Source organism: Malania oleifera, chromosome 13 (assembly GCF_029873635.1).
Source record: "Malania oleifera isolate guangnan ecotype guangnan chromosome 13, ASM2987363v1, whole genome shotgun sequence".
Taxonomy (NCBI): Eukaryota; Viridiplantae; Streptophyta; class Magnoliopsida; order Santalales; family Ximeniaceae; genus Malania; species Malania oleifera.
The window spans coordinates 76,366,119-76,393,653 of record NC_080429.1 but is presented as its reverse complement, the minus strand read 5'-3'; the positions used below and the strand labels follow the sequence as shown (position 1 = coordinate 76,393,653).

The 27,535-nt window shown below is 34.9% G+C and overlaps 1 protein-coding gene across 1 annotated transcript in view; it reads right to left on the bottom strand.

Moving 5' to 3' along the window:
• The window catches only part of LOC131146530 (protein CASP), a 78,852-nt gene that overhangs the window by 12,197 nt on the left and 39,120 nt on the right, over nt 1-27,535 (bottom strand). The window contains exons 8-17 of the mRNA XM_058096165.1: nt 25,046-25,101; nt 23,971-24,136; nt 19,718-19,810; nt 11,966-12,094; nt 11,514-11,633; nt 11,098-11,178; nt 10,120-10,227; nt 9,859-10,002; nt 9,671-9,772; nt 6,694-6,773 (exon numbers count right to left, since the gene is read on the bottom strand). Coding sequence (XP_057952148.1) covers nt 6,694-6,773; nt 9,671-9,772; nt 9,859-10,002; nt 10,120-10,227; nt 11,098-11,178; nt 11,514-11,633; nt 11,966-12,094; nt 19,718-19,810; nt 23,971-24,136; nt 25,046-25,101 — 1,079 coding nt within the window. The remainder of the gene's footprint in view (nt 1-6,693; nt 6,774-9,670; nt 9,773-9,858; nt 10,003-10,119; nt 10,228-11,097; nt 11,179-11,513; nt 11,634-11,965; nt 12,095-19,717; nt 19,811-23,970; nt 24,137-25,045; nt 25,102-27,535) is intronic.

Genomic DNA, 27,535 nt, shown 5'->3' with positions numbered 1-27,535 from the left:
AAAAAACTCATTTACAACCAATGACTTTAACAGTAGGGAGGCAAGGAACAATATCCTAGGTATGATTGTCATGGAGAGCCTGATGTTCTTCATCCATCACTTTTTGCCAACTATCATGTTTAACAACCTCTAAAAAGCATGTAGGAATGGAAATAGACGACAAAGTAGTGTTAGAAGAAGTGTGGTAATCATCATACCGATCAGGGGGACGTGATACCTGGGTAGATCGTCGAGGACTAGGCTCAAGTGGCATGGGAGAACTAATCGGACCTGTCTCGGATGTCATGTCAATCTCAGGAGAAGTCGTCAGAATAGTTTCCAATGAAGGGTCTATTTAAAATGTATGAATACATGAAATGAAAATGAAAAATATATATATTTATCAATTGGTTTTTTTATTCAATTTTCATGTGAAGCTAACACCAACTCAAAAACTGTTCTTTTATAACGTTCTTTTATAAGATTGAAAACCAAAATTGAAAAACCAAACAAAATTGCTGAAAAGTTTGGTTTTGGTTGGATTTTCGGTTTTCCTGCAATTTTTGTACATCCCTACTACCCACAACATATTTGAAATGGGGAATAAAAATAAATAAATCTGAATAGCATGCTTCCAAGGACTCTCCAAACATCTAGAACCCAAATTAGTATCCCACCCAATTGAAAGCAAGTCAAGTTTACTTTTTATAACTTTATGTCAAAGGCAGTTTTCCTCCAAGTGAAACCACTACAGCTGTCTTCTCAATAAGATTGTTTTCTAGACACCAATTTTCAAAGATCAAATCCCCTCTACCTTAGATGTTCAGAGTCTCCCAAGTAACTAGATGATCCCTCTACACACATACTGACCAAAGAAAATTTCTCATTACTTTCTCAACTTCACTAGCTAGCCCTAGGATTACCCTATGCAACATTGTATCCCAAAACCCAACAAACCTAGGATTACCCCCAAAGGAACTACTAATAAGTTAAAGAACCACTCTAGGATCCACATGCAGCTAAGTAAGCTAATTCCAATGATCTAGCATTACTAAGACTAAGACTAATAGTAGCAATCCCACTCTTTCCCAATTTATTTTTAAAACCTAAAACCTACTTAAAATGTTGGTCAATTATGAAAACATTCAAAAAAGACTCCCTATAATCATCTAGGAAAAATAGTCATCATCTGCAAACTGAAGATGAGACACAACCACCCCTACAACCCTACCCACCCCAATCCCACTCACATAATCTATCCACTACCATATCTATCAGTCTACTCAAAGTATCAACAACAAGAACAAGGAAAAAAAAAGGAGAAAGAGGACCCCCTTTCCTAACCACAATAAAAGGGCATCCCCGGGCCATAAAGCTCCCCGCTTGCAAGGGTAGGGGGAGGGTTGTCACAGTGTATGCAGCCTTAACCCTGCTTTTATGTAGAGAGGTTGTTTCCTTGCCTAACCACAATCAAAGCCCTAAAACACTCCTTAGGTTCACCATTGATAATGACATGAGTAGAAAGAGTTAGATAAAGATGCCCTTATCCAACCAGGTCACCTGTTCACAAAACCCTTACTAGCAAAGATCTATCCAAGAAATTCCACCTAACTAGGTCATAAGCCTTTTCAAAATCCAATTTAAATATGTCTCCCTTCTTTTTCCTCCTATGAACATCCTCTACTACATTTGCCACCAAAATAGCATCCACAATCTGTCCTCCCTCAACTAAAGCACATAGGGCCTGAAGCATGGTGTCCCATATCACTTTAATCAACCTATCAACAAACACATGCAGCAATTATATACACACTTGTAACTAAAGTTATAGGACGAAAATCAGCAACATTCAAAGACAAATCCTTCTTAGGCACTACAATAATGAAAGTGGAATTAATTCTTTTAACATCATTAAAAACTTCCAATAATAAGCCCTAATCACATCCCAACAATCCTAAAAGAAATCCATATCAAATCCATACAGGTGTGTGACCTTAACCCTTTCCATCCCAAAGATTTCATTCTTAACTTCATTCTTGTCAAATGGCATTTTCAATCAGCTTACCCCACCACTAGAAATAGGACTCTACTACAACCCCTATCATAGGTCTACTCTCATCCTCCTTGATGAATAGATTAAAGAAGAATTCCGCAATCTCATTTGCAATCAACTAAGGATGAGAATAATTCCCTAACCAAAATTCCTTCTCATCTAACCATCAGCCAGCCAATTGAAAATTTAGTATTACAATCACCCTCTCTGCAACAACAACAACAACAACAAAACCAAACCTTAGGTCCCACTAGGTGAGGTCAGCTACAGGAATCCTTTTCACTAATTTATGCGATCATGGACAATTTCTTTCCACAAATTCAGGGCTATTAAATCCTTATATCTTATTCCAAATTATTTTAAGTCTACCCCTACCCCTTCTACTACCCTTCACAACAACTAACTCACTCTTCCTCACTGGAGCAGTATGTGGCCTATGTTGCAAGTGCTCAAACCATCTGAGTCGTCCCTCCCTTATCTTATCTTCTATAGGAGCTATGCCTAACTTACTGTGAATATGTTCATTTTTAAATTTATCTTTCAAAGTTATACAATTCATCCATCTAGGCATTCTCATCTCAACAACTTTCATTTTTTGGATATGTTGTTTCATAATTGCCCAACATTATGATTCACCCTCTCTAATGTTTTTTTTTAATAAACCAAGAATATTATTAGATAGAGAGAAGAAGAGTACAACAAGGAAAAAGAAGGAAAAAGTAGAAGCTAAAATATCCTCCCAATGCAACAAAAAAGAGAACAAACTAAAAAATCAAAGAACAAAACAGCTCTACTCAAAAAAAGTAGCCAAGTCCTGCTGTAGATCTAACAAAGGTAAATGCCAAAAGAAACCATTTGCTGAAACCCACAGTGACATGAAAAACACCAGTCTACTCAAAAGAAAGTTAAGAGGAGTAACCAGGTTCCTCAAGATGCATTTCTCTCCAACTAAATACACCAGAATACCAAACCCTATAAATAACAAAGTACACAGTACCCCCCAGGAGTAAGGGCTCACCCAACACTCCAAAAATGCCAAAAAATTTACTCTAGAAGGTTTAAGAGAAATGACCTTTCAAAACAGCACATGCACATCAAGTGATAAAAACTTGTTAGGTTTGCCACCCATTTAAATTTAGTTTTTGTCCCCAATTCATCATTTTCCTGAATATCGCCTCTTAACTTTTTTCTCAAAGAAACCTATTTTGCCACCTCTATCTCTCCATTAACACTCCTTCCTACTTTCTCCCCAACAAGTCAACCTCATCTAGGCTTCTTAATCCTATTATCCCTAAAGACTTCCATATTCCAACTTTTCAACACCCTTTTTACATGTTTTAAGTTCATGATCTTAAAACCCTCCCAACTTCTTACATACACCTCGAAGCAAGTATTCTTAACTAAAGAATGGAAGAACTTGAGATTAACAACACCTTCAAACCCAAAAAGGGTAGTGCCCCATTTAACCTAGCTAGATTCTAAAAAAATCGGTCTAGAAAAGGTAACTTGACAAAGATTAAGAAAATCATCCTCCCGTTCACTACAAAAATAAAAATCTAACCAACTAGCAACTGATCTCTCTCCACCCGCATACCAATAAAAAACAGCATTATTCAAAGGAATAACCCTCAAACAACAATGCCTAGTGAGCCTACAAAAAGTACAAAAAGTGTGCATACTCGAGGCAATCCCCTTCAAACCCCACTCTTTCATCCCCTTCCCTTTCCCCTTCCCCCCCCCCCCCCCCCCCCCCCCCCAAAAAAAAAAAAATTAAAATCATCCTCTCCACCCCCTCACGCCTACCATCCACCTAGGAGAACAAACACCGAACAATACATTAAGATCACCCCCACATTCCATTCTTTTTGGGATAAATATTTCTTTCAAAAATATAGTCTCACTCTTAAAAAGATAAGGATAGCTTTCCCACCAATGACATAAAATATTCATACTTTCATATCTAGTATAGATATGTTGATATCACTAGTTGATTACCGCTTTACCCATTGACTCCATCGGCTTGGCAAACCCTATGACTTCATGAATAAAACTACAAGACACAGATTCTCAATCTCATTTCAAAGGCAACTAAAAGTAGGAATGATGTGAAGCATCCAAACTTGCATTTGGTGTGTGTAAATAAAGGTGATAAGGTGATAATCTAACAACATTCTAACATGCTAACTTCTGACAGGTTGAACTGCAAGCATATATATCACGGTCCCACATCGGATGTGTATTAGTGAGATCTTGGACTTCCAAGTAAGGTTTAGGCTCCAACTATGTGAGGTGCCTTATATAGGACAAACCAGCGAGACCAGTGGGCCAAAGCGGACAATACCTCATCGGAACTGAGCCCAAGACCGTAACATTTGGTATCAGAGTCACCCTGGGGGTACTATCATGTAAATGGATCCTACATAGAGGTGTAAACCACTTTGACGAGGATGTTATAGAACGGACGAGAGAGCCTGTCATGGTCCCACATCGGATGTATACTAGGGAGATCTTGGGCTTATAAAGAGGGTTTGGGTTCCAACTATGTGAGACGCCTTTTATAGGACAAACTCGCGAGGCCAGTGGGCCGAAGCGGACAATACCTCACCGAAGTTGGGCCCAAGACAATTATAATATACCATGATTTCAAATTTCAAATTTAAGCATTCTCTCCTAGCTATACACACACACACACACACACACACACATACTTTTGTCTTTTGATAACCAATGAGTTGTATTAGAAGAAATACAAAAGAGCAAGAAATCCTCCTTTTACAAAAAGAAAACCATCAACGAGATCAGAAGCAGGTGTAAAAAATATAAGAGATGCAATTCAATTAAGTAACGGTCCAACCGTCCAAGTTCAGTTTACTCCTAGTCTGGTGGCAGAGATAACCCTAGTATGAGAGATATGAGTTCACTATGAATCTCACCTGATTTTGAGGTTTTAGTTGGTAAAAATTTTTTTTGAGTGACTTGAGCTAGAATCTTTTGTGGAACTATAGAGACATCTAGGGACGTTAGCAAAATTCAAAGAGTCCTAATGATATTTCCTCAATTGATGCCAAGGAAGAAATGCAAAATATAATTCCCCTTGATAGTAGGGCTGCAAACAAGCTGAGCCACTTGCAAAATACTCAGTGCTCAGCTGAATAATGGCTCAAACTCTTTTATTAAGTCAAATGAGCTGAGCTCAAGCTTACATTTGAAGCTTGCTAGCTAAATGAGCCGAGCTCAAGCTGAATCATGCTCAATCATTAGGCTGCAAGCTGGCTCATTTAACTAGCTCACCAGCAAGCCCATTGAATTCTCAATTCATAAGGCTGCAAGATGGCTCATTTAACTAGCTCACCAGCAAGCGCATTGAAAGCTCAACAGTAGGCTCAATTATTAGGCTCGTGAGTTAACTCGATGAATAAGCTCGATAATAGGTTCACAAACATATTTGGTTTTTAAAAAAATATTCTCTCAAATTATCTTTATTGTACTTTTAAAATTATTTTAATTCTATTTTTTAACACAAAATTACAATTATAAATACAAAAATTGATAAAAATAAGTTATGGATGGAACTGAGTCGAGCTAAATCTTGAAACCAAACTTTCAAACTATACATGAGTTTGACTCATTTATTAATGTAAAACAAGTTCCAAATGAGTCGAGCTCAAGTTATATATATGTCAAATGAACCAAGCTTGAATGGTACAATTTGAACTTGGTTCGAGCTTGATCTCAAGCTCCTCAAAAGCAGTCAAGCCGAGCTCAATCTGGTCAAAGATCAGGTTAGCTTGGCTCAACTCGTTTGCAGCAATGCTTGATACTGTCCAACAGAGAACCCAAACAATCTTACGCACTTTGTAAAACTAAAAGAGTACTTTATAAATATTATTAATAGGAAAATTTTTCAGTGGCCAAGACAGTCTCATTTCCTGCCTGAGTGGAGGACATACATATATGGAGCATCAAGTATGCGATGGTAATCAATTGTCATGGAACCCCCTTCCCCAATTCCCCTCTATGTCCAAATGTGAGGGCTTGCCTCTTCATTTTGTAAAATGAAGGTCCTACATCTTGCCCCTCTAAGAAAGGCAAGATTCAACAAAATATTTTGGGCATAGTGGTCATGATGCTCCTCAATGAATGCATCTAGTTCTAGAGACATTGTAGTGCCAATATTATTTCATGGCCTAGTTGGAGAGTTTTGGAAATGTATGTTTCCCATGGAAAATAAAATGGAGGCTCAGTTGAAAAGGTTAGGTGTGTTCAGCATAAACCAAGGGGGCTGTCAAAGAAAGGGATTGGGGTGAATAGAAGAAATAGAATTGAGGAAGCAGATGGCAAGGAAGGATGAGATGGACAAATATCAGTGAGCAACAGGAGTTGGGAGATGGGGGAGGGGGGTTCAAAGAAACCAATAGATGGATGAAGATATAATAATCAACAATAACAATCTAGTAAGACAATTTTGAGCCATGGATCTCAACTAATAGTCATATGCCATTAGCAATGATTATGAATCTCCAGGATTTTTATGATACTGAAATAATGAATCACATCATGAACAAGTAAAGATGGAAAAAAAAATGTGTGTGAACTGAACGGCTCATCAAGAGAGAAATGGCTGTAATTTAAAAAACCACATTAAAGAACATGAAGCATACTTGTTTCCCAGAAGGAAGCGCCCACTGGTAAGTGTAATTCTATCCCTGAAACCAAGCTCCTTATACCTTTGATCTCTTTCCTGATAGCAAAAAATATTAAGTACAGAAAAATATAAAATCAAAAAATAAAAACAACATGCACAAAGGCCTCATATAGGACAATATTGGAGTAAAAGTGATTTCAGGGAAGACATTATTTTTAAACTAACATACAAGAAGTTGCTGAAGGTTAGCCTATGAATAATTTTGCATGAAATCAATTTCAATTGAAAGGACACTAATAGTGATACTAGCAATCAAAATATAGCACACATTTTTGCAACAATTAGCAATATCATCAGACAGTGTCTCATTAGTATCACCATGCTGATACATGTATGTTCCAACATCAGTCCTGATTCCTATGTCCCCCCCCCCCCCCCCCGCCCCCCACGCCTCTCTCTCGTATTTGGTTAATTGCAGGTAGTGGGGGGTGGTGAGTGGGTTGTCACTTGTAATGCGAGTACATGCATTAGCCTAGAACAGTTGATACGCACTACTCAGTAGGTCGCAAGTCTAGTCTAGGCCTGCTGCAGAGAAGACCCAGCCAAAAGAAGTTTTCTAGAAGTACCTTTTCAAGGGGTTGGAATTTTTGGACAAACAGGTTTCCAAACTCCAAGGATTATTTTTTTAAAATGACTTTTTAAAGGGCTTGATCCATGGTTTTAAATCGCAGTAGTGAGGAGTATAACGTAATGGTAACGGGTGTAATGGGAAGCAAAAGTAGCGGATGTTACATAACGGAAAGCGGGTGTAATGGGTGTGAATTTTTTCAAGCAGGCACAACCTTGTACATATTAGTGTATTTGCATGTTTTAAGCTTTTAACCCTTCTTATAAAGAGTTTTAGTGTATTTTGGATCCTTTAGTTCAATGAAATTGTTTGGTAAGGATAAGAAATTTACATTTGTTTTAAACCAACATTGACAAAAAAATTACATGTGTATTTATACTTCCTCATTTTTCTTATGCATGCTAAATTCTTATGTGTGATAAATTAATTAATAAAACAAAATAAATTATACACTCCATTAATCTATTAGACACATAAGACGTATGAATAATACAAATATACAATAACTAGAAAAGAAAAAAAGGTTGAAGTTGAAAAATATAGATCATAAATTTCAAAGTGCTAATATTATCAAAATAAAATATTTTCTTGACAAATTAGTATTTTCAAATCGTTAATTAATGCATCTTCTATGAGTATTTTAAAAATGGTAAATTTTGTATTATTATCATCCTCATTATAATATTTTCTCCCTCTCGCCACATAGTATATTGAGAATGATTATTTCCTGGGGGGGAAGTAAAAAATAAAATAAAATATTCTTGACACAGCAGTCCTATAGCAGTTACGTAATGGCTGAAGCAGCCTTTACGTAACGGTTGCGGTCCATAACAGCTGTGATTTTCCTTCCCACCAATTTTTCGGTGCGTAACGGTATCATGAACCCAAACAATTGTTACGTAATGGCGTTATATATCACAGCTGTTATTTAAAACCATGGCCCTGATCTTCTATGCACAAGAATGCAAAAAACTTCAAGCCAATTTTCAATTTAAACACAAAGAAAATATGAGCCAATTAAGAATTTAGCATATAATGTTGAAGTCAATTGAGTATTTCCTAGTAGGCTAGTCATGGTTTTAAATAATGGCTGCAACCATTACGTAACACCGCTACGCAACAATTTTTAGGTTCTCAATACTATTACACACCGCAAAATCAGTGGGAAGAAAAATCACGGTCATAGCGGCCATTACAAACCTTGGTTGTTACATAAAGGCCGCTACGGCCATTACGTAATCGCTACAGGACTATTACGCCAAAAAAATTATTTTATTTTTTACTTTTTCTTCGCAATTTTGTTTCTTGCCCTCCTTTATAAATCATTCTCAATATACTATGGGGAGAGTGGGAAAAGATTATAATGAGGATGATAATGATACAAAATCTACTATTTTTCTAAATACTCGCAAAAAATGCTTTAATTAACAATTGGAAATACTAACTTGTTAGGAAAATATTTTCTTTTGATAATATTAGAAATTTGATATTTATGTTCTATACTTTCAACTTCTACCTTCTTTCTTTTCTAATTATTGTATACTATTTTTCGTATGCCTTATCTGTCTAATAGATTAATAGAGTGTATAATATATTTTGTTTTTTTAATTAAGGTAGCACACACAAAAGTTTATCATGCATAAGAACAATGAGAAGTATAAATACGCACACATAATTTTTTTGTCAATGTGGTTTAAAACAAATGTAAACTTCTTGCCCTTAGTTGAACTAGAAGATCTAAAATACACTAAAACTCTTTCTAAGAAGGGTTAAAAGCTTAAAATATGCAAATAAACTAATATGCACAAGGCTGTGAGTGCTTGAAAAAATTCACGGCCGTTACACGCGCTTCCTGTTATGTAACATCCGCTACTCCTGCTTCCTGTTATGTAACATCCGCTACTCCCACTTCCTGTTATGTAACATCCACTACTCCCGCTTCCCGTTACACCCGTTACCTTTACGTTACACCACCTGCTACCGTGATTTAAAACCATGAGGCTAGTACAACAAAAGTTCTTTAATTCTAGTTTCATATTTTTTTTATAATAAAACAAACAATTATCATTTGTTAAATGAAAAATGAAAACAACATGAAAATCTTTTCATGGAAGAACAGCGAAAGGTAAAACTAAGTTCATAAGACATTTGGCAGCTCATAGAAACTATTGCAGCAAAATCATATGGCATGTGAAAGATTTCTATCTCCTCTTTCATTGCAACACGCAAGATTAGTTATAGGATGAAAACAAGAATTTGGAACATTTCTAATTTCAATATGGAGATCAGGAGATGTAATTGTTTTTTTTTTGGGGTGAGGGGGGGGAGGGGGTGAAGAAAGCCAACAAAGCTCAAGAATGAAAACCTTTTTGGAGAATGCGGCAAAAGGATTTATATCATCCTCGTATATCTTCTTGTACTTGGATTCAACATCTGAGCTGAAACCACTTTCGAGATCTTCTGAATACTGAAAATAATAATCTAAAAAAAGTAACTTAAATTGGAAAAGACACTAAACATATTACAAAAATAACAAGTGTAACAACAAGGTACCTTCTTTGATCCTCTAGAAACTACTTTCTCAAGATTGTAGTCTTGGACATAACGAATCTTTCCATAAAGTTTGACATTATCAGCTTTTGTCTTCTCTAATTCTACAGTTAGCAAACCTATCTTCTCCTTCAACTGCCTTATTTCCTAGTACATTTCAAAATTTTAAATAAGTCAATCTGGTGAAAATAAACTCAAGTGCAATAATTGAAATAAAATAAGAGGAAAAACAGAAGAACATCGGCCCAAAGTGACACAGAATACCTCTTCTGTCTCTCTCAAGCGTGCACGAAACCGGTCCCGCTGATTGCATATTACCTTAAGCATTGAGCTTTGGTCTTGATCTAAAGAAATGTGTTTCTGATCTCCACTCTGATCCAGAAGAAGTTATGTAAGAATGGGACAATTCAAAGCAGAATGAGAAATATCATCCAATCATCTCACACACAAGACATGGCCGTGTACAGTGCACCAAGCAAGTTTGCACTTGTGGTTTTAAATTGCAACAGCTATTAAAGAAGAACAACAACGACGACGACAAACCAAGCCTTGATTCCCACTAGGTGGGAGTCGGCTACATGAATCCTTCTCTGCCAATTCACACTGGAACAGCTATTGAAGAAGTAAAACAAAACATCATGAACAGAATCCTACATCAACGGATCGTCAATATTTCTGACTATATCCCCCTATAATGTAGTGAAGCAGCCACATCTGGGACTTGACAAATTTCTAAAAAATTCCCCTTTATTTTACAGATTAAACCTCATACAAATTGAAACGTCAATCTTGCTGAAAGAAAACTGAGGTTCATATAGCTCAACTACAGATGGGGATGAACCTGAGTAAGCTTGCATTCAGTGTCTTCAAGATGTTCTACACAAATGAATCTTTCTTGCTTCTCTCCTCAGGTTTAAGTTACTTAAATGAAATGAACCAAAAATAGCTTGTGCTCCACCTTAATTCATGAGCTTCCGGTCAAAACTCAAGCTTACTGTAAGCAAGCTGGATGAGAATTCATCCCTCTTATCAAAATCAACAATTCTTGCAGCCAAATTCAACAAGGGCAAAATAAAATTCACTAAAACTTCACTACAAACTGAAGATCACGGTGTCAAGCAAATGGCCTAGATTGCACTAACAAAGTGCGCATCCAAAATTACTGACCACAATCATTGCATTATCATCTCAAAATATTTCCTCATAGCACATTATGAATTGTAAGAAAAGAGACATGCATACCTCAGATGGATCAGCTGCCCCTGACTCTGAAAGATCCCAATCATCAAATAAAGTGCTTTTATGATCTCTAGAACTATAGCCCTACATTAGAAGAAAAATAATAATTATGAAAGACAGATGAGACAATGCTCCTATTAAGGTTTTCCAAAATAGAGGTAGTTATAAAGATGCAAGAAACTAAATGCTCAAAATTAATTAATTAACAGTTGAAATCATAGCTCAGAAAGAAAAAAAAAATTTTGTTTATGCCCCTGCAGTTGACATCCAAAAGTCAATATGCATGCGCCTTCATAACAGTATAACGCCACAAATTAATAATTTGAGATATGGAGAAAAGGGCAAATATTGATGCATGCAGGAAACATAACTAATAAGCAAACAGTAACTATAGACATTTCAGAACTAATTGATCGAACCTTCAATATATCATCTTCCAACTTTTGTATTAGTTTTTGTTGTTCGTTGACTTTTTCTGTTAGTTCTGCTACATTACCTTTAGCTGTTTCCAACAAAGATGTTTTCTCAGAAAGTTTGACCTGAAGAACAGTGGAGAAGTGTAAAATTACAAAAAATAAATAATGAATAGACACTTCTATATGCATTCACTGATGAATGCCATCTGAAATTCACAATAAACACACATGACAATATATCACAATGTGTTTCTTCACAGTTCCCAGTGACAATCCTTGTACATTTGTGAACACGCCAACCAGGAAGGATGAGTGTGTGTGTGTGTGTGTGTGTGCGCGCGTGTGTGTGTGCGTGTGTGTGTGCATGATGTAATACTTTAAGTATATGAAAATAATTAATTGAAAATTAAAAGAAAGTTAAAAAGGGAATTAAGCATAAAAAAGAGGCTTGATACCTTCAACTGTGTGAGTTCGTGCTCCATTTTTCGATTCTTATCAAGAAGAAGAGACTCCAGTTTGCTCATCTCTTCCCTACTAGTAGCTACTTCCCAGTCTTCAGCCTCAATTGAATTATAACCCACTGCCTATACACAAAACAATAGAAATTTAAATAGAGACATCCACCAGTAATTATAATGTGGCAGAGAAACAATAAAAATAGTGATGATAATGTATTAATGCAATTGCCATGGCAGATCCAGACACATTTTCTTTTTTGATAAAGGAAAAATTTTATTAGAAAGAATCATTTACTGTGAATCTTCAGAAATGATTCTTGTAGCAGTAGTCAGGTATGGGCAGGTAACCAAAATGGAAACATTTTAGGGAATTTAATCTGTGTTTACACAAGTGATAAAAAGCACAGTGGGGGTGAAATCTTCAGGCTTCTTGACAGATCACATCTTATGGATGGTAATCCTAAGAAAATTGGTAAGTAGAACTAGTTGTTGAGGAACAATTTCATATTGCTAAAGATAGTTCACCAACAAATTTCTAATCCATTTCATGATCTCAGAGCTCCTTTCCAAACTACTAAGAATTGGTCGCCCTTGAAAATTCCATAAATTTATTCAAAGATTTTGTGCTATTCGTTATGGATTTTAAGTAAAAGGAACCAACAATCCTTTCCAACCAAAGAAAAATATTTAGCATTTACAATGCAATTCAGAGATGAGAACCTATTAAAAAATGGACCCCACCAAAGACATTTAGTTTTTTTAACAAGAGCTTCGTCACATCTTAATATATATATATAATACCGTGATTTCCAATGAAAAAAATCATTAGACTAACTTTACTAGCTTTTATATTCCAATCTTTCACTTCCATGATGCATGAGTATTGCTAATGGTGGCTCACCTCGTTTGTGGCTGTCCTGGTTAGTTTTGATTGTTCTTGTTTGATAGTGATGTGGTCACTGGTTTTTGAGTGTTGGGATGGAGTCTATGAATCCAAGAAACATGTTTCCTTCATCGCAGCCATAGTTTACAACTCAAAAATTTGGATGGAAAGAATTATGTTCAGTGCTCTAAGGCTATTCAAGTTTATTTAGCAATATTAGGAAAATATGACACTTGCTCCAATCTGGTCTTTCTAATGAGGAGAAAAAAAGTGTGGATTCAAGAAGATGCCTTGATTGTTTTCCTTTCGTGGAATTCGATGGAGCCTCAGATTACACAGATGTGCATGCAACTGGATACATGCAAGGAGATTTAGGATTATGCCAAGCTTCTGTACTCTAGTAACATTACACGTATGTAGATTTATCCCAAGACAAATTTTAGTTACAATAGGGAGATAGGATCATTACAGAACATTTTGGAGAGATGAAAGACATTCATGAGGAACCTAACATTGTGCAACCTATAATTGTGCATGTTCATGAGATGCAGAAGCAGAGGGAGCAGATGACAATTCTTTGAGTTCAAGCAGGTTTGAAACTAGAGTTCGAGGCATTCCGCTCCTAGATACTTAGTAGTGCAGAGTTGCCCATCATTTGCTGATGATTATTCTCACATCCTTCATGCTTCCTTCAGCACGCCTTCTCCAGCTCTTGCATCTGACTCTAAAAGAACAGTTTTATATGGTCTAGTTTTCAACCAAGCAACCGCAGAAGTTATTGATGTGGTTCGAGTGGTCGTGGTGGTAGAGATGTAGGTAGAGGCACTCCTTGCAAGTGCACTCACTGCGGACAAGGTAATCATACTATTGAGCAGTGTTGGGATCTCCACAGTAAACCTTCATGTGTTGCCAATGCATCCACCACGGACTCCACACCTTTGGGGCCAAGTGTGGGGCAACTTACTATATCTATGTCAGAGGAAGAATATTCCAAGTTCATGCAGTATCAAGCGTCATAACAAGCACCTCTTCCCATTGCATCTCTTGCCCAAACAGGTAATCCCACAGCATGCCTATCATTTATTACTTCTTGCTGGGTTATAGATTCAGCTTCCAGTAATCATATCACAAGCATACCTAATTTCTTTTCTACACTCCAGTATCCTAAAAAACTTAGCTCATGCTACTCTTGCTAATGGACCCACCACTGTCATAAAGGGAATTGGGACTATAAATCCCACTTCTTCTATTTCTCTTCCTTCAGTTTTGTATATTCCCAAGTTTCTTTTCAATCTTATGTTAGTTAGAAAAATTCCCAAATCCATGAATTGTTTAATAACATTCTTCCTTGATTTTGTCGTCATTTAGGATTTGAAGACGAGGAAGGCGAGTGAAGGCTGTGAAGCTAGTGGAATTTATCACTTTGAGCCGCGATTTCCTTCTACCGTCTGCACTGTTGCTACCACATCTCTCTAAACTTATTGTCGCCTTGGTCATCCTTCATTGAAAAAGTTGAAACATCTAGTTCTTGATTTGAGTTCTATGTCTAATCTTGATTGTGAGTCTTGTTAGTTGGGAAAGCATCATCGTGCCCCTTTTACTTCCCGACTCAATAAAAGGGATGCATGCCCTTTCGTGTTAGCCCATTATAATGTTTGAGGCTCTAGTAGAGTTGTGCCCAAGTTGGATTTCTAGTGCTTTATAACCTTCGTGGATGATTAGTCAAGTATGACTTGGCTATATTTAATAAGAGATCATTCTAAGTTATTTCATATATTTTGTGCCTTTTATTATGAAATAAAGACTCAATTCACTACTTATATAACCCAGCTTGGTTTTGTTCATCAATCATCCTATGCCCACACTCCTACAATATGGGGTTGTGGGGAGGAAAAATTGACATATTCTTGAAATCACTCGCATTTTACTTTATCAAATGCATGTAGCTAAAGTGCGTTGTACTTACTACTTGCTATCTTATCAATAGGATGTCGTCCTCTATTCTTACAGGAAAAATTCCCTACTCCTTTCTCTTTCCCTAATCATCTCTATTTTCTCTAACTCCTCGTATATTTGGGAGTGTATCCTTTGTTCGTCAACTAACTCCTGAGGTGGATAAGTAGGATTCTCATGCTATAAAATGTGTCTTTTTGGGCTATTCAAAAGGGATATCATTGTTATAGTCCTACTCTACATCGCTTCTTTATTTCTACAGATGTTAGCTTCTTTGAGTCTACACCATACTACGCTTAGCCCCTAAGTGCTACTTCTGATCTCAATGAGTCTCTTCCTCAGCTTAATTTCCAAATTCTAATTTTCTATCAAACCTAATCAACCACTGGTGTCTCCATGGAGTTTGAGTCCTTCTCATCGTCTTGATCGTCCTAATTTGCAAGTATATTCACGACAGCGGCTCCAAGGAAGAGAGTCCCCTCTAGATTCTACTACCACGCCTTTGGTTTCCTCGTTCGATGATCATATTCCCACCTCCAACTATGTTTGCTATGACTACTTATCACCCTTCTATTAATGTTTTGTTACTACTCTATCACCTGCTGCCCTTTCTAATCTGTTTCAGAATCCTTAGCCCACTCTAGGTGTAGGAATACCTTGGTTGAAGAGATGAATGCTTTACAGGACAATGATACTTGGGAATCAACATCTCTTCCTCCTAACAAATCTGTGGTTGGTTGTCACTGGGTATACATTGTGAAAGTCAATCCAGACGGTTCTGTGGCTCGCTCAAAGGCACACCTTGTTGCTAAGGGGTATACTTAGGTGAATGGTTTGGATTATTCTAACACATTTTCCTCGGTTGCCAAACTTACATTAGTACTTTTGTTCATCTCCTTGGCCACCACTTCTCATTAGCCTCTACATCAATTAGATGTGAAAAATGTCTTCTTGCATGGTGACCTTGAGGAGGAAGTACATATAAGACAACCACTTGGGTTTGTTGCTCAAGGGGAGTTAGGCTTAGTGTGTAAGCTCAAGAAGGCACTATATGATTTAAAATAGTCTCCGCGAGCATGGTTTGGACAATTTAGTGTTGTAGTACTTGGGTTTGGTCTTTGACAATGTGTAGCAGATCACTCGGATTTTTTTATCATTATACTTCATTGGGAAGGATCCTCCTTATTTTGTATGTGGATGATATTGCAATTACAGGTGATGATGATCGAGGTGTTCAAAGACAAACATTTTCTATAGAATAAGCTCCAAACAAAAGATTTGGGACCATTAAAATACTTCCTGGGTATAGAAGTATCTAGATCTCGTAAGGAACTGTTTTGTTACAGAAGAAGTATGTTCTTGATTTGTTGGATGAGACTAGGCTATTCGTGTCCAAACCGGCTGATACACCCATGGATCCTAATAGCATGTTAGTCCAGACATGAGTGACTTGTTGCCTAATCTTGGACAATACCAAGGACTTGTTGGAAAGATGAATTATCTCACAATCACTCGATTGAACTTGGACATATCTACCACAACAAGTTTTGTGAGTGAATTCTTGGATTCTCCGAGGACAAGTCATTGGGATGTAGTAATTTGCATCTTGAGATATCTTAAAGGTGCCCTAGGAGAGGTGAGAGGTCTCTTATATCAAGATCAACATAACACTTATATTCAGGGATATATAGATGCAGATAAGGTCAAATCACCTTCCGATTAAAGATCCACAACTAGGTACTATATCTTGGATGGTGGTAATTTTGTGCTTTAAGGAGTAAGAAACAAAATGTGGTGACTAGGTCAAGTGTTGAGTCAAAGTATAGGCTATGGCTCACACTATGTGTGAACTTGTTTGGTTGAAGAACATGTTGGAAGAATTGGGTCTTCCACATTCTTAGTCTATGGAGTTGATGTGTGATAATCAAGTTGCTCTACATTTGCCTCAAACCTAGTCTTCCATGAATGAACGAAACACATTGAAGTTGATTGCCATTTTATTTGGAGAAACTTATGCAAAAGCTCATCGCTACTTATGTGAAGTTTGATATGCAACCTGTTGATTTGTTTACCAAAGCTTTGGAGGGTGCTCATGTTAAATTTATTTGTAACAAGCTAGGAGCATATGATATGTATGCTCTAGCTTGCAGGGGAAAGTTAACGGTTATTTTAGCCTTTTAGTATTATCAAGTGTGTTAGTGTTATGTTAATTAGTGAGATTAATTGTATTATGGTCATTAGAGTGTGTTTGATATGTATTATAAATAGAGGGAGTGACCTATCCTTGAGTTAGGTCAACCCTTTAATCAAAAATCTCAACAAGTATGAAAGAGGGTCCAAACTGCTCATAGAAAGCAAAGTGATCAAATTTAATATTTTATTTGAAAGATCAATATGCCTAAGTAGTCAATAAAGAGAAATTCAATAATGACAAAGCATTAATTTCCAACTTCCAATAAATTGCCATCATCTACGATGAATCCTTTGTTGCTATTTAGCATTATCAAGAAACACATCTATAATCCTATTGGCATGTTTTTCCTATTCTCAATTTTCATATCATATTTTGGCAACATTAAATTGCATGCCCCTTTGCTAAGGGAATAGGAATATTATGCAGCTGCAAGCCTGCAACGACTTTAGAAAATAAAAATAATTAAACTAATAGAGAATCATAGCACCATGCAAAAAAGGGAAATGCAGTAAAAAAAATATATAGTTAGCATTCTCTATTCTCCATTGTACAAACAATACAGGGTTTATGTATTCCTTGTACATCTTTCCTGAAAATTTTACCATTTTTTTGTTTGCATCTTTCTAGAAAAGTTCAGCAGTAGTTCACGAAAACAAAAGAATAGTCTAAAATGGTACTTTTGGCAATTAAAATTTCCATTTTAAAATGCAATCACTAAAATGCTAAAAACTTCTGGAGAAACCAACAAATAGTGGTACCACTTGAACGGGCTGGGCTTAGTTAGATGTTAAACCAAGCCAAACCCAACACATGGAACCCCATGCCCATGGCCCAACTGAAACCTAACCTCTATTCCAAAGTCTTCAACCAAACCCAATGCCAGCAGTTGCAAATTTAAAATAAATTAAGAAGTCTCACCTGAATACACATATGTCCATAGCTCCAGATTGCCACTTATTTTTCGGAATTTGAACTATAAGAATTTCTTATTTCATTCCAAATACATATGGCTCACAACTGAATTTCTGAACATTTAATGGACTCTTTGGCTGAATCAACAAAAGGCTAGGAGAGAGAAAAGAGAAGGAAGAAGTTCGCTTCACTTTAAAGCTATGTTGCTTTCTTTTCCGGAAGAGGAGCCTTGGCACAACTGTAGAGTTGTCACAGTGTGACCTCTAGGTCATGGGTTCAAGGCATGGAAACAGTCTCTTGCAAAAATGCAAGGTAAGGCTGAGTAATATAGACCCACCATAGTCCACCCTCCCCCAAACCCCACATTTACGAGAGATTCGTGCACCTGCCTACACTTTGATTTTTTTTTTTTTTTTTTTTCCTCTTTCTATTACCATTTGTAAGGCCAACATCCCCCCAAAAAATCAAAGCTTTTATGTGGTTGTGCTTAATAGAATCAATACCACTAACTTGTTGCATATTACTATATTAGAAAATCATTAAGGCACTTTCTCCAGATGTTTGTGTGCTTTGTCATAATAATTCAGAAGCAGCATCTCTCTCTTTTTTTCTGCATTGTGATTTTTCTCGGAAATTATGGAATGTGTTATTTAGTTTATTGAGAGAGAATTGGGTTTGCCCAGAAATGGTTGACTTTTTGGCTATGTCATTTGTGGGGCTTTGGAAGGAGAAAGGCCAGGGCAGCATTGTGGATTTTTTATTTTTTATTTTTATTTATTTATATATTTATTTTGCAGTGCTGTGGGGTTATGGTTGGAACGTAATGCATGTATCTTTTCAGGGAAGAGTGTTGTGTTTTGTTGGGTTGGGACAGATTCATTACCTGGCATCGCTGGTGTGTTGGTTATGGCATTTCAAAGGAGTGAGCTTCTCAAGTATTTAACAAGATTGGCATAATCTGGCGGCCTGATTCGCATGCTGCGTTTTCTTGTTTGTTTTCCTTTTCTTTCTTTGCTGTTTTTTTTTTATTTTCTTTCTTGTTTGTCCCAGATTTTCTATAGGGAAATGTCTTATTCTCCTTTTTGTATATTCTTAATCTATTTATGAGATCTCTTCTTTTGCTACCCAAAAAAGAGAAAAATGAAAACGTGTCTTGCAAGAGATGGCTCTCTACCTCACAAAACACTAGGATAACAATCACGCCCTTGGTCCGGGCCTAAAAAGTGAAAATGTAAAACGCTGTTCCATATGAATGCCCAAAATCTTAAAACACAACAAGAAGCACCTACCAATGCTGCCTAGACAGAGTTTAGGTAAAGATGCCACACTGCAATTAATTGGCTGAGAACGTGAACTATATTGATCAATCTCATTTTGAGAATTGTGCAAGTTCCAATTTTCGTCACAAGACAGTCAAATTCAAGAACCATATAATGTTTCTGGGAAATGCAACCCTTCCCCCAATAAAAAATAAAAAACGTGGGACACGAAGGGTTAAAAAATATTATAATGTTATTAAGTGAGATTCCTTTGTTCTTATCTTTAAATCCCATTTGAGTTTTTGCTGTTATTGTTAATTGTTTTTAGGCCCTTTACCTGATTGATAAAGTCGGCAAACATAAATAGTTTCAAACAAAAATTCACATGAATGCTAATGAGATTTGAAATTTCCATGCAGCACTATCAATCAATGAGTTAACAGAAATTTTCCAATATATATACTATAAATTTCCAGCAACTTTAAATCAATTGTGTGGGAATATTTAAGAGTTAATCACCGGAACAAGAAGAAGACGGATGGAGTCACCTGCAAAATTTTCACTTTTTTGCGTAGATCATCAACTAATTTTGCTGCTGGCCGAGCCTGAAGCTCTTTCTTGATCTCCTGAAGAGCTGCTTCCTGTGAATTAACAAACAAAAAAATTACAGAACTATAAGATATTTATTTTTAATAAAGAATTATAGGGTTGGGCAGGCTTAGATATGACAACTGCATCAATTAGAGCAAGAAGTAAAAGATATTTGGAAGGTTAACCTTTAAAAACAAGTGAACCTTGGCATTGATATATAATCATTACTAAAAATTTGCGTGCTCTGAAAATAACATATTTTGATAAATAAAAAATCCATAATCAAATCACAAGCAGAAAAGGATTTGCAAGGCCCTATCTATCTGGAGGACCAGGGTCCAGACTTGCACTGAAAGTGAACCCATCTAGTCTTTAAAATTGTCATTTCCAGCAAGGGGGATGTTTGGTATCATTGTCAAAAATTACCAAAACGACAACTAGAAACAAAAACCAAAAACCAAAAACCAAAAACTAAAACTAAAAACTAGAAACAAATAACCTCTTTAATTAACATTTATAAAACTAATACAAATTAAAAAATGCTCATTTTCATCTTTAAATCAAATAACATTATAAAAATATGATTAAAATAATAAAATTAAAAACATTACACATTAAAAATTACTACAATAAAAATAAATTATTATAATTATTTTACTTAATTGTTATACTTTCAAATTTTACTTTACAATAAAAATTTTATTGGAATGACAATTGAAAAATAGTAAGTTGGTGTTTGGTAATTGGGAATAAATTGCAGGAATCGGAATCAGAATGGTTGATTCCCATTCCTAACGTTTATTTTACAATAATCTTATTTCGATTCTCATTCCATGTAGGAATGGGATTTCTCCTTTCACTTACATTTTGATTCCTAACTTTTACTCTAGAATCAAATCCTAATTCCTAGGAAACACTGTATTTACTATAATATGATAATTTATATAATATAATACAATATATACTGCATAAATTTTAAAAATATATTTAAAATATTATTATATATTTTAATATAAACATTAAACCATCATTATTAATATCTTTTATTATACATAATAACATTATAACATATAAAAAATAATAGACCAATATTAGATGTTAAAATATTACGATATACTTATGGTATGACTATTGATTTATTATACTATTATTTATAACCTTAAAAATAAAATAAAATAAAACAAAATATTTCTTATTGTTATCAATTATAAATACATAATAATAAAATCTAATAATGATATAGTCTAGAAAAAAATATAATACTATTTTATATTAAATATACGCAAGCACATATATATTAATATATTATTATGTAATATTATATATATTGTGTAATTATAAAAAAATAATATTAATATTATGACATCTTTAAGCATAAATATATAATAATATATTATAGTTTAACCATTATTATTAATATTTACATTATATATAATAATATTATAACACATAAAAAGTAATAGAGTAGTAGTAAAATACTATGATGTAATTGCGGTATGATTATTTATTATATTATTATGTAGAACCTTAAAATAAGATAAAATTAATATTATTAATATCATTAATACAAATATATAATAGTAAATTTTACAATTATATAATATATAAAAATAATAATAAAATAATATTGTCTAATAAAATATAATGCTATGGTGGTTGTTTTATTATCTTATTAATTAATATTATTAATATCATTAATACAAATATATAACAGTAAATTTTACTAACTATACAATCTACGAAAAAGAATAAAATACTATTTTGTAATAAAATATAATCCTATGGTGCTTGTTTTATTATATTATTATTTTATATTAAATAATAAATTATGTTATAGTGTTATAAAATATGAGATTTTATTTACATTTAATATATTACATATCAAAATACAATACTTATAAAATAAAATATAAATATAATATTAATAATATAGTTAAAACATAATAATAATAATAATAATAATAATAATAATAATAATAATAAAATGATAAAATACAATGCACCAAGTATAATCAAGTACATGATTATCAAAATGATTTTATTGTAAAACATTATTTATTATATAGCTTGATAAAATAATATTACGTAATAATTATATCTATAACATTATCATTTTATATTCAATTAATTGAATAAATTTTTTACTAACTAGACTCATTTCTAGTTCCTATGTATACATATACCAAACACTATAATACAATTTTGATTCCAGTTCTGTGTCAAACCAAACATAAAAGAGGAATCTAGCATTCTGTTTCCAATTCCAGTGAATTCCGATTTCGATTCTAATTTCTAATTGTGAACCAAACGCTACCTAAAAGTATTTTGTAATTGGCTATATTTATATTTTTAGAAATTTATGTACATTTTTCTTTTAATTATATTTAAATTCATATGATCATTTAATTTTAATTTTAATTTAAAAGTGAATAAAATGAATAATTTAATCCAAAAAACTATTTCTGGATATTAAAATTTCTGGCAATAGGCTGCCAGAATAATTGAAAACCATAAAATCTGTTTTTCAATTTTTTTGGCAAATAACTAAAAACTAGCAACAAAAACAAACAACTACAACATAAACAAACGCATTTTTATAATCTATTTCTTCATTGTGGAGAAATAGAAACACAACAGCAACAATATCAAACAGGCCCTACAAAAGATTCTATTCTTAATATGTTATGCTACAAGTACCTATTTTGTCCCCTCAAATGTCCTGAATCTTAGATAGTTGAAATCTTTAAAATGTTATTTTTTCTACTTTCACCAAAGGTGTGTGTAGGAGGAGCTCCAGTCTATAAAACAAAAACTTCCAGCAAAAGAAAAAAATATAGGAAGCATTCAAAACTCTTTAAAAACTGACATATGATATGCAATTACTAACCCTTTTAATGAGTTTCTGGATTGTTATGCCTTAAATTATTATGATTCCTTTGCTTCCAAATATTCTAAAACACAACACTAGGGATCAACTTCGAACCTTCCCTGCAATTTGGACAATGCTACTGAATGAAAAGAAACACACGTCATTGAGGGAGGAAAAACAATGCAATTGCCTCCCTATCCAAATACCCAAAATACATGAGGCCAAGGGTGGGAAAACAAAAAGATATATTACTAATACAAAACAAATCAACAAGCGACACTGATTTGAAATGGTCAACCTCAAGACACATAATGGTCAACTACACAATCATGCACATAATAATGGAAAAAAAAAAAAAAGGAGGAAGTGGAAGGGCTTATTTCAACTCCAAATGACTCCAATAGGAGAACCAATTTCACTTCTAGAGTATAACTTAAAATCTACCAAGAGAACAAAAGTGAGGATTCATTTGTTTATTTACTTTTAAGGTGGGAGAGGAGATGGATCAAAGTGTATTACACAGTCCTAATGAGCGTCTACAAAATGCTGATGTTTGATGTATATGCAACTCATTCGCAAGAGTGCTTGTGCTCCATAAAAATGAGTTCATTAGAAAAAAAAAAAAAAAAAAGGGTTGGAAGGATGGTTCTCCATACTAAAGAATCAAACCACCTCTCCATTTCCAACTTTAAATCTGAACCCCTAGATCAAACCTGGAGTAACTGACAAATCATGTAGAGATGGGGACAGTCACAAGCCTCCAAGGAAAGCTACACAATACTCAGCCTTTATTATTGCTTTCAAAATAAAAAATGATCCCATCCAAAAACCATCAAAGCCAAATGTCTCATGACACAACACAATGTCCATAGTGATGAGAGATCTGACATCATACTCACCAGTCCCCATATTCTTTGAAACAAAAACCCTTTTATGAAAGAATAATTTTATTAAAAAAAAGATAAGACAAATACTAAAAGAGGGTAGGACATCCTCCAAAAAAAAAAAAAAAAGGAAAAAAGAAAGAAACTGACAAGAAACAAAGGAAAAGTAACCGAGGCCATCAGAGTACTCCAAGCTTGGCAAACACTCTGGAAATCACAAAAGCACACTCCCCTAAAGGCTTCAATGCCTAAACCCAAAATGAAGCAAGAAAAACATTTCTCTCACAAAGCATAAACAAAGAAAAATGTCACATATATGAGGTTCCATGTTCATTTTAACATTATAGGGGTAGGGATGAAGGACTCCGTATTAAATGAAAAAGTTCACATTTTCATACATCTAAAAGACGCTTACTGGTGAATATAAAATTTTCATTAAGTCAACAAAGTGTCATACCTTTTCACCAACCAGAGCATTCAACTTCTTGATCTCGTTCACGTGTTGTTCTCGCTCAATAGACAAGGTGCTTTCTATACTATGAAGCTCCATGTTCAGTTCCGAGATAATCTTCTCTTTGGCACTCAGAGAATTCTCAAGAACACTATTTGAATCCAAATTATCACTGCGACCAGAACAATCAATAATAAGATCCAAAGAATAACCCCAAAAGACAATATGATTCCATATGGCAAGATAATGATGATAAATAGAAAAATAATAATGGAGGATGCCATTCTGCTCAAATGATATATAACGAAAATGCATGTCCAAGCTTGATCTCATACAAGGCCACCAAATTTGAAAGAAAACCTAGGTAAAACTTTAAGTCCAACTTTAGTGATTACATCTCAAATTGCTCACGAGAAACACTTGCCTGGAGCGCATATATGCATTGTAGAGAAATATTCTTAATCCAATAGGAATCATGGGACTTTCACTTAAAAAGGGAAATCAAGACTTCAAATACCCACAAAAATTTCTAGAGCATTGCTGTGTACCAGTCAAACACTCCAAACAATAGCCAGAGCATGGTAGAATAGTTGGGACCATGGAATTTTCTTTTCTGTTTCAGTCTGGAGTCTGGACAGTAGATAGATAGCCTCGTGTGATAATATTTCAATTGCAATGCTATTGATCAACTGAGTCAAATATTAGATTGAGGATGTACTCTTTATTATAGAAAACCAATACACAAGATGACAAGAAATAAAAAGAAGCTCATTGAATCACAATCACAATTCAGACCTTGTATATTGTTGCCTACAAATGGGTTCACATTTCTGACTGATTCACAAGTAGTGAAACATCTTTCTAGCCCAAAAACAGTAGAAAAAGTACAACGAGCATAATGAAACTCAATTACCAAAGAATCTTCAAATCCCACACAATTATGTATTGCTCAAGCATCTTTATTGCATAGAGTCTAAAATATTATTTCGCTAGATTTCTTTTCTTTCACAAGATCAAATAATTTTACACACAGAAATTCACAGATACTGCAGACATGAAAGAGCAGATATTGGTACCTCACCTTTTCTTATTTTCATTCTCTTCATTTGCAGATTGCAACTGGGAGCGTAGTTGTCCCTGCATTAATTTTTGAAAAATTGAGACATTCATTTACAAATAAGCCTTTTTCTACAACAAACAATTGCTCATCTATTGAGTTGACATTGATAACAGAACCCAGCTTGATTCAATCTGATGATAGACTTGGATTTTGCAACTCAGTGATAAGACAGCCAATTAATCATGGTGTCGCTTGCTAGAAAGAACTATATGCTTACATAACAAAAATGGATTCAGTACAAAGATGTATTGCAGCTATCAAACAATAATCACAACTAACATTCTGGATTCATGAGTATAGGATGCAACACTAGCCAGTAGCCATTAATCAAACAATGGTAGTCAACCACTGATCTTCTGAATATTATACATGCTAATATCCTGGTTTCAATCCATAAAAGAGAAACAATGATCACAACACAACATTGGAAGATAAACTCCATCGATTTTGTGCTTTAAAAAAAAAACAACGGATAGAGGCATTATGACCAGAAATAATAATCACTAGACTCTTGTCGAATAGCCTTACACCCGATCAGTCTAGTTAGGGTGAGTTTGAATGGGTCCAAGCCTCTAACTGTCCCTATAGAAGAGGGAAATGGTACCATATTACTGTGTATCGTTGTACTGATGACCCAAAGCAAACAAAAGGCAAAATAGTCAACCAATTACAAATTAGGATTAGAAAAAGGTTCATATGGCTATATCACAGCGTAACAGAACAATTTGGATATTTCAATAGAAGAATTATTCCAGCTAAGAATCATAACATTGAAAATGTTGTTGGGAAAGAAGTTCACAAGCTAATGGTTGGTTACTTAAGAAAAAGGAGGGTTTTTTCTTTCTTTTCTTTTTTTTTTGGGGGGGGGGGGAGAGAGAGAATAATTCTAATAAAATATTGACATTTTTTTACAGAATATAGTGGAATTAGATTCAAACATTAGACAGTGGCCTTTTGTTCAGAACTACCAACAGGGGCCAAGAATAGAGTTCTTTCTATTTTCCCCCCTCTTTTTCTTTTTGATGTCGGCTGGAGGAACAACATAAATAACTATGAATTTTCCCCCCTCTTTTTCTTTTTGATGTGGACCGGAGGAACAACATAAATAACTATGAACATGAGGGACCACTAAATAAAAACTTTTAGGGAATCCCTTGTAAAAAAAATTAATATATGAAATACAACCATTCACTGCCCAAAATCTTAGGCTTTTGGGATCAGTATCTGAGCAAGTTTGGATGAAAGATATCCACTTCTAGCTTTCAGAACCAAAATGTGAAAATATCCCTTCACATAAAGACGAGAGAGGAGGTGGATGTTGAACCCCACCCCCACCCCTCCTCTGAAGAAAAGGATCCTGCATGACTGTATCAGAAGTGTAAAATTGCCAGGTCTCACATATGTCCTTGCCAGCCTCTAGACCAGTTGGCAACACTTTTAGTTTGGATATTGAGATCATATTAGATGGAGGCAGAGTTGTGCACATTTTGATTTGGTTCAGTTTTTTGGATTTTTTTTATTGATAGAAAAATAAAATTTCATTAAACAGTCGACATCCAGGAGAACCAATGGCTTAAAGAGGTTGTCATGATTGATGAAAACCTTGAAGATATTGGCAAGAAAGCTGATCCTAACAGTAGCTAAAGTGGAGAAGATGAACATGATTTCAGAAGGGGATATGGAAGATGATTCAATGTATAATTCAGATGAAAGATTTGGGAAGCATGTGCGACAGTGAGCCTGAGGAGCTTCTGGTTGATCAGATGAGAGCAGATTTTAATGATGAAGGATTGTATCAGTTGTTTGGAGCTCCCTCTAGAGATCTTCAGGAGAGAGAGACAAATAAAGAGGAAATTCAGGAATCTAGTTCGCAGAAAAGAGTGATAGCCTTCACTTGTCAGATCTTGCTCAAGCAGGTATAATTTCTTCTAAGCATGATTGCGACCAAGTGAAAGCTTTAAATATTGCAGAAAATTTACTTTCTAGCCCTGGCCATGGGATCAGTCCCTACCTTGTTTCTAATTTGGTTGTTCCTTTTTGTGATGTCAGGAATGGATTTTCTTTCGAGGGATATCTAAAAGTAGTAAAGGCATTCTTCAAATACTTATTCAACCTATTCCTTCCCCAGAAATTTTTTTATCATAGCAATGAATTTTCTAGGCTCAGAGAGAAGTAAGAGACTGCCTATACCAGCAACAACTCCTCAAAGACATGGTTTTGGAGTTGGTAGACCCAGTTGGAGAAGACGTTAGGTTGGGTTTGAGTCCAAGGATGTATGAGAGAAGGAGGAAGAAAGTCCAAAAGGAGCTAAATTTGGTGTCCTCGATTAATTATGGGGATGGGAAAGGTTGTGGGAAGGGTGGGAAACGTGTTAAATTATGAAGATAATCAGCTGGAATGTGATAGATTTAGGTAGCTTGAGAAAGAGGAGCTTGCTTAGGAGGCTTTGGA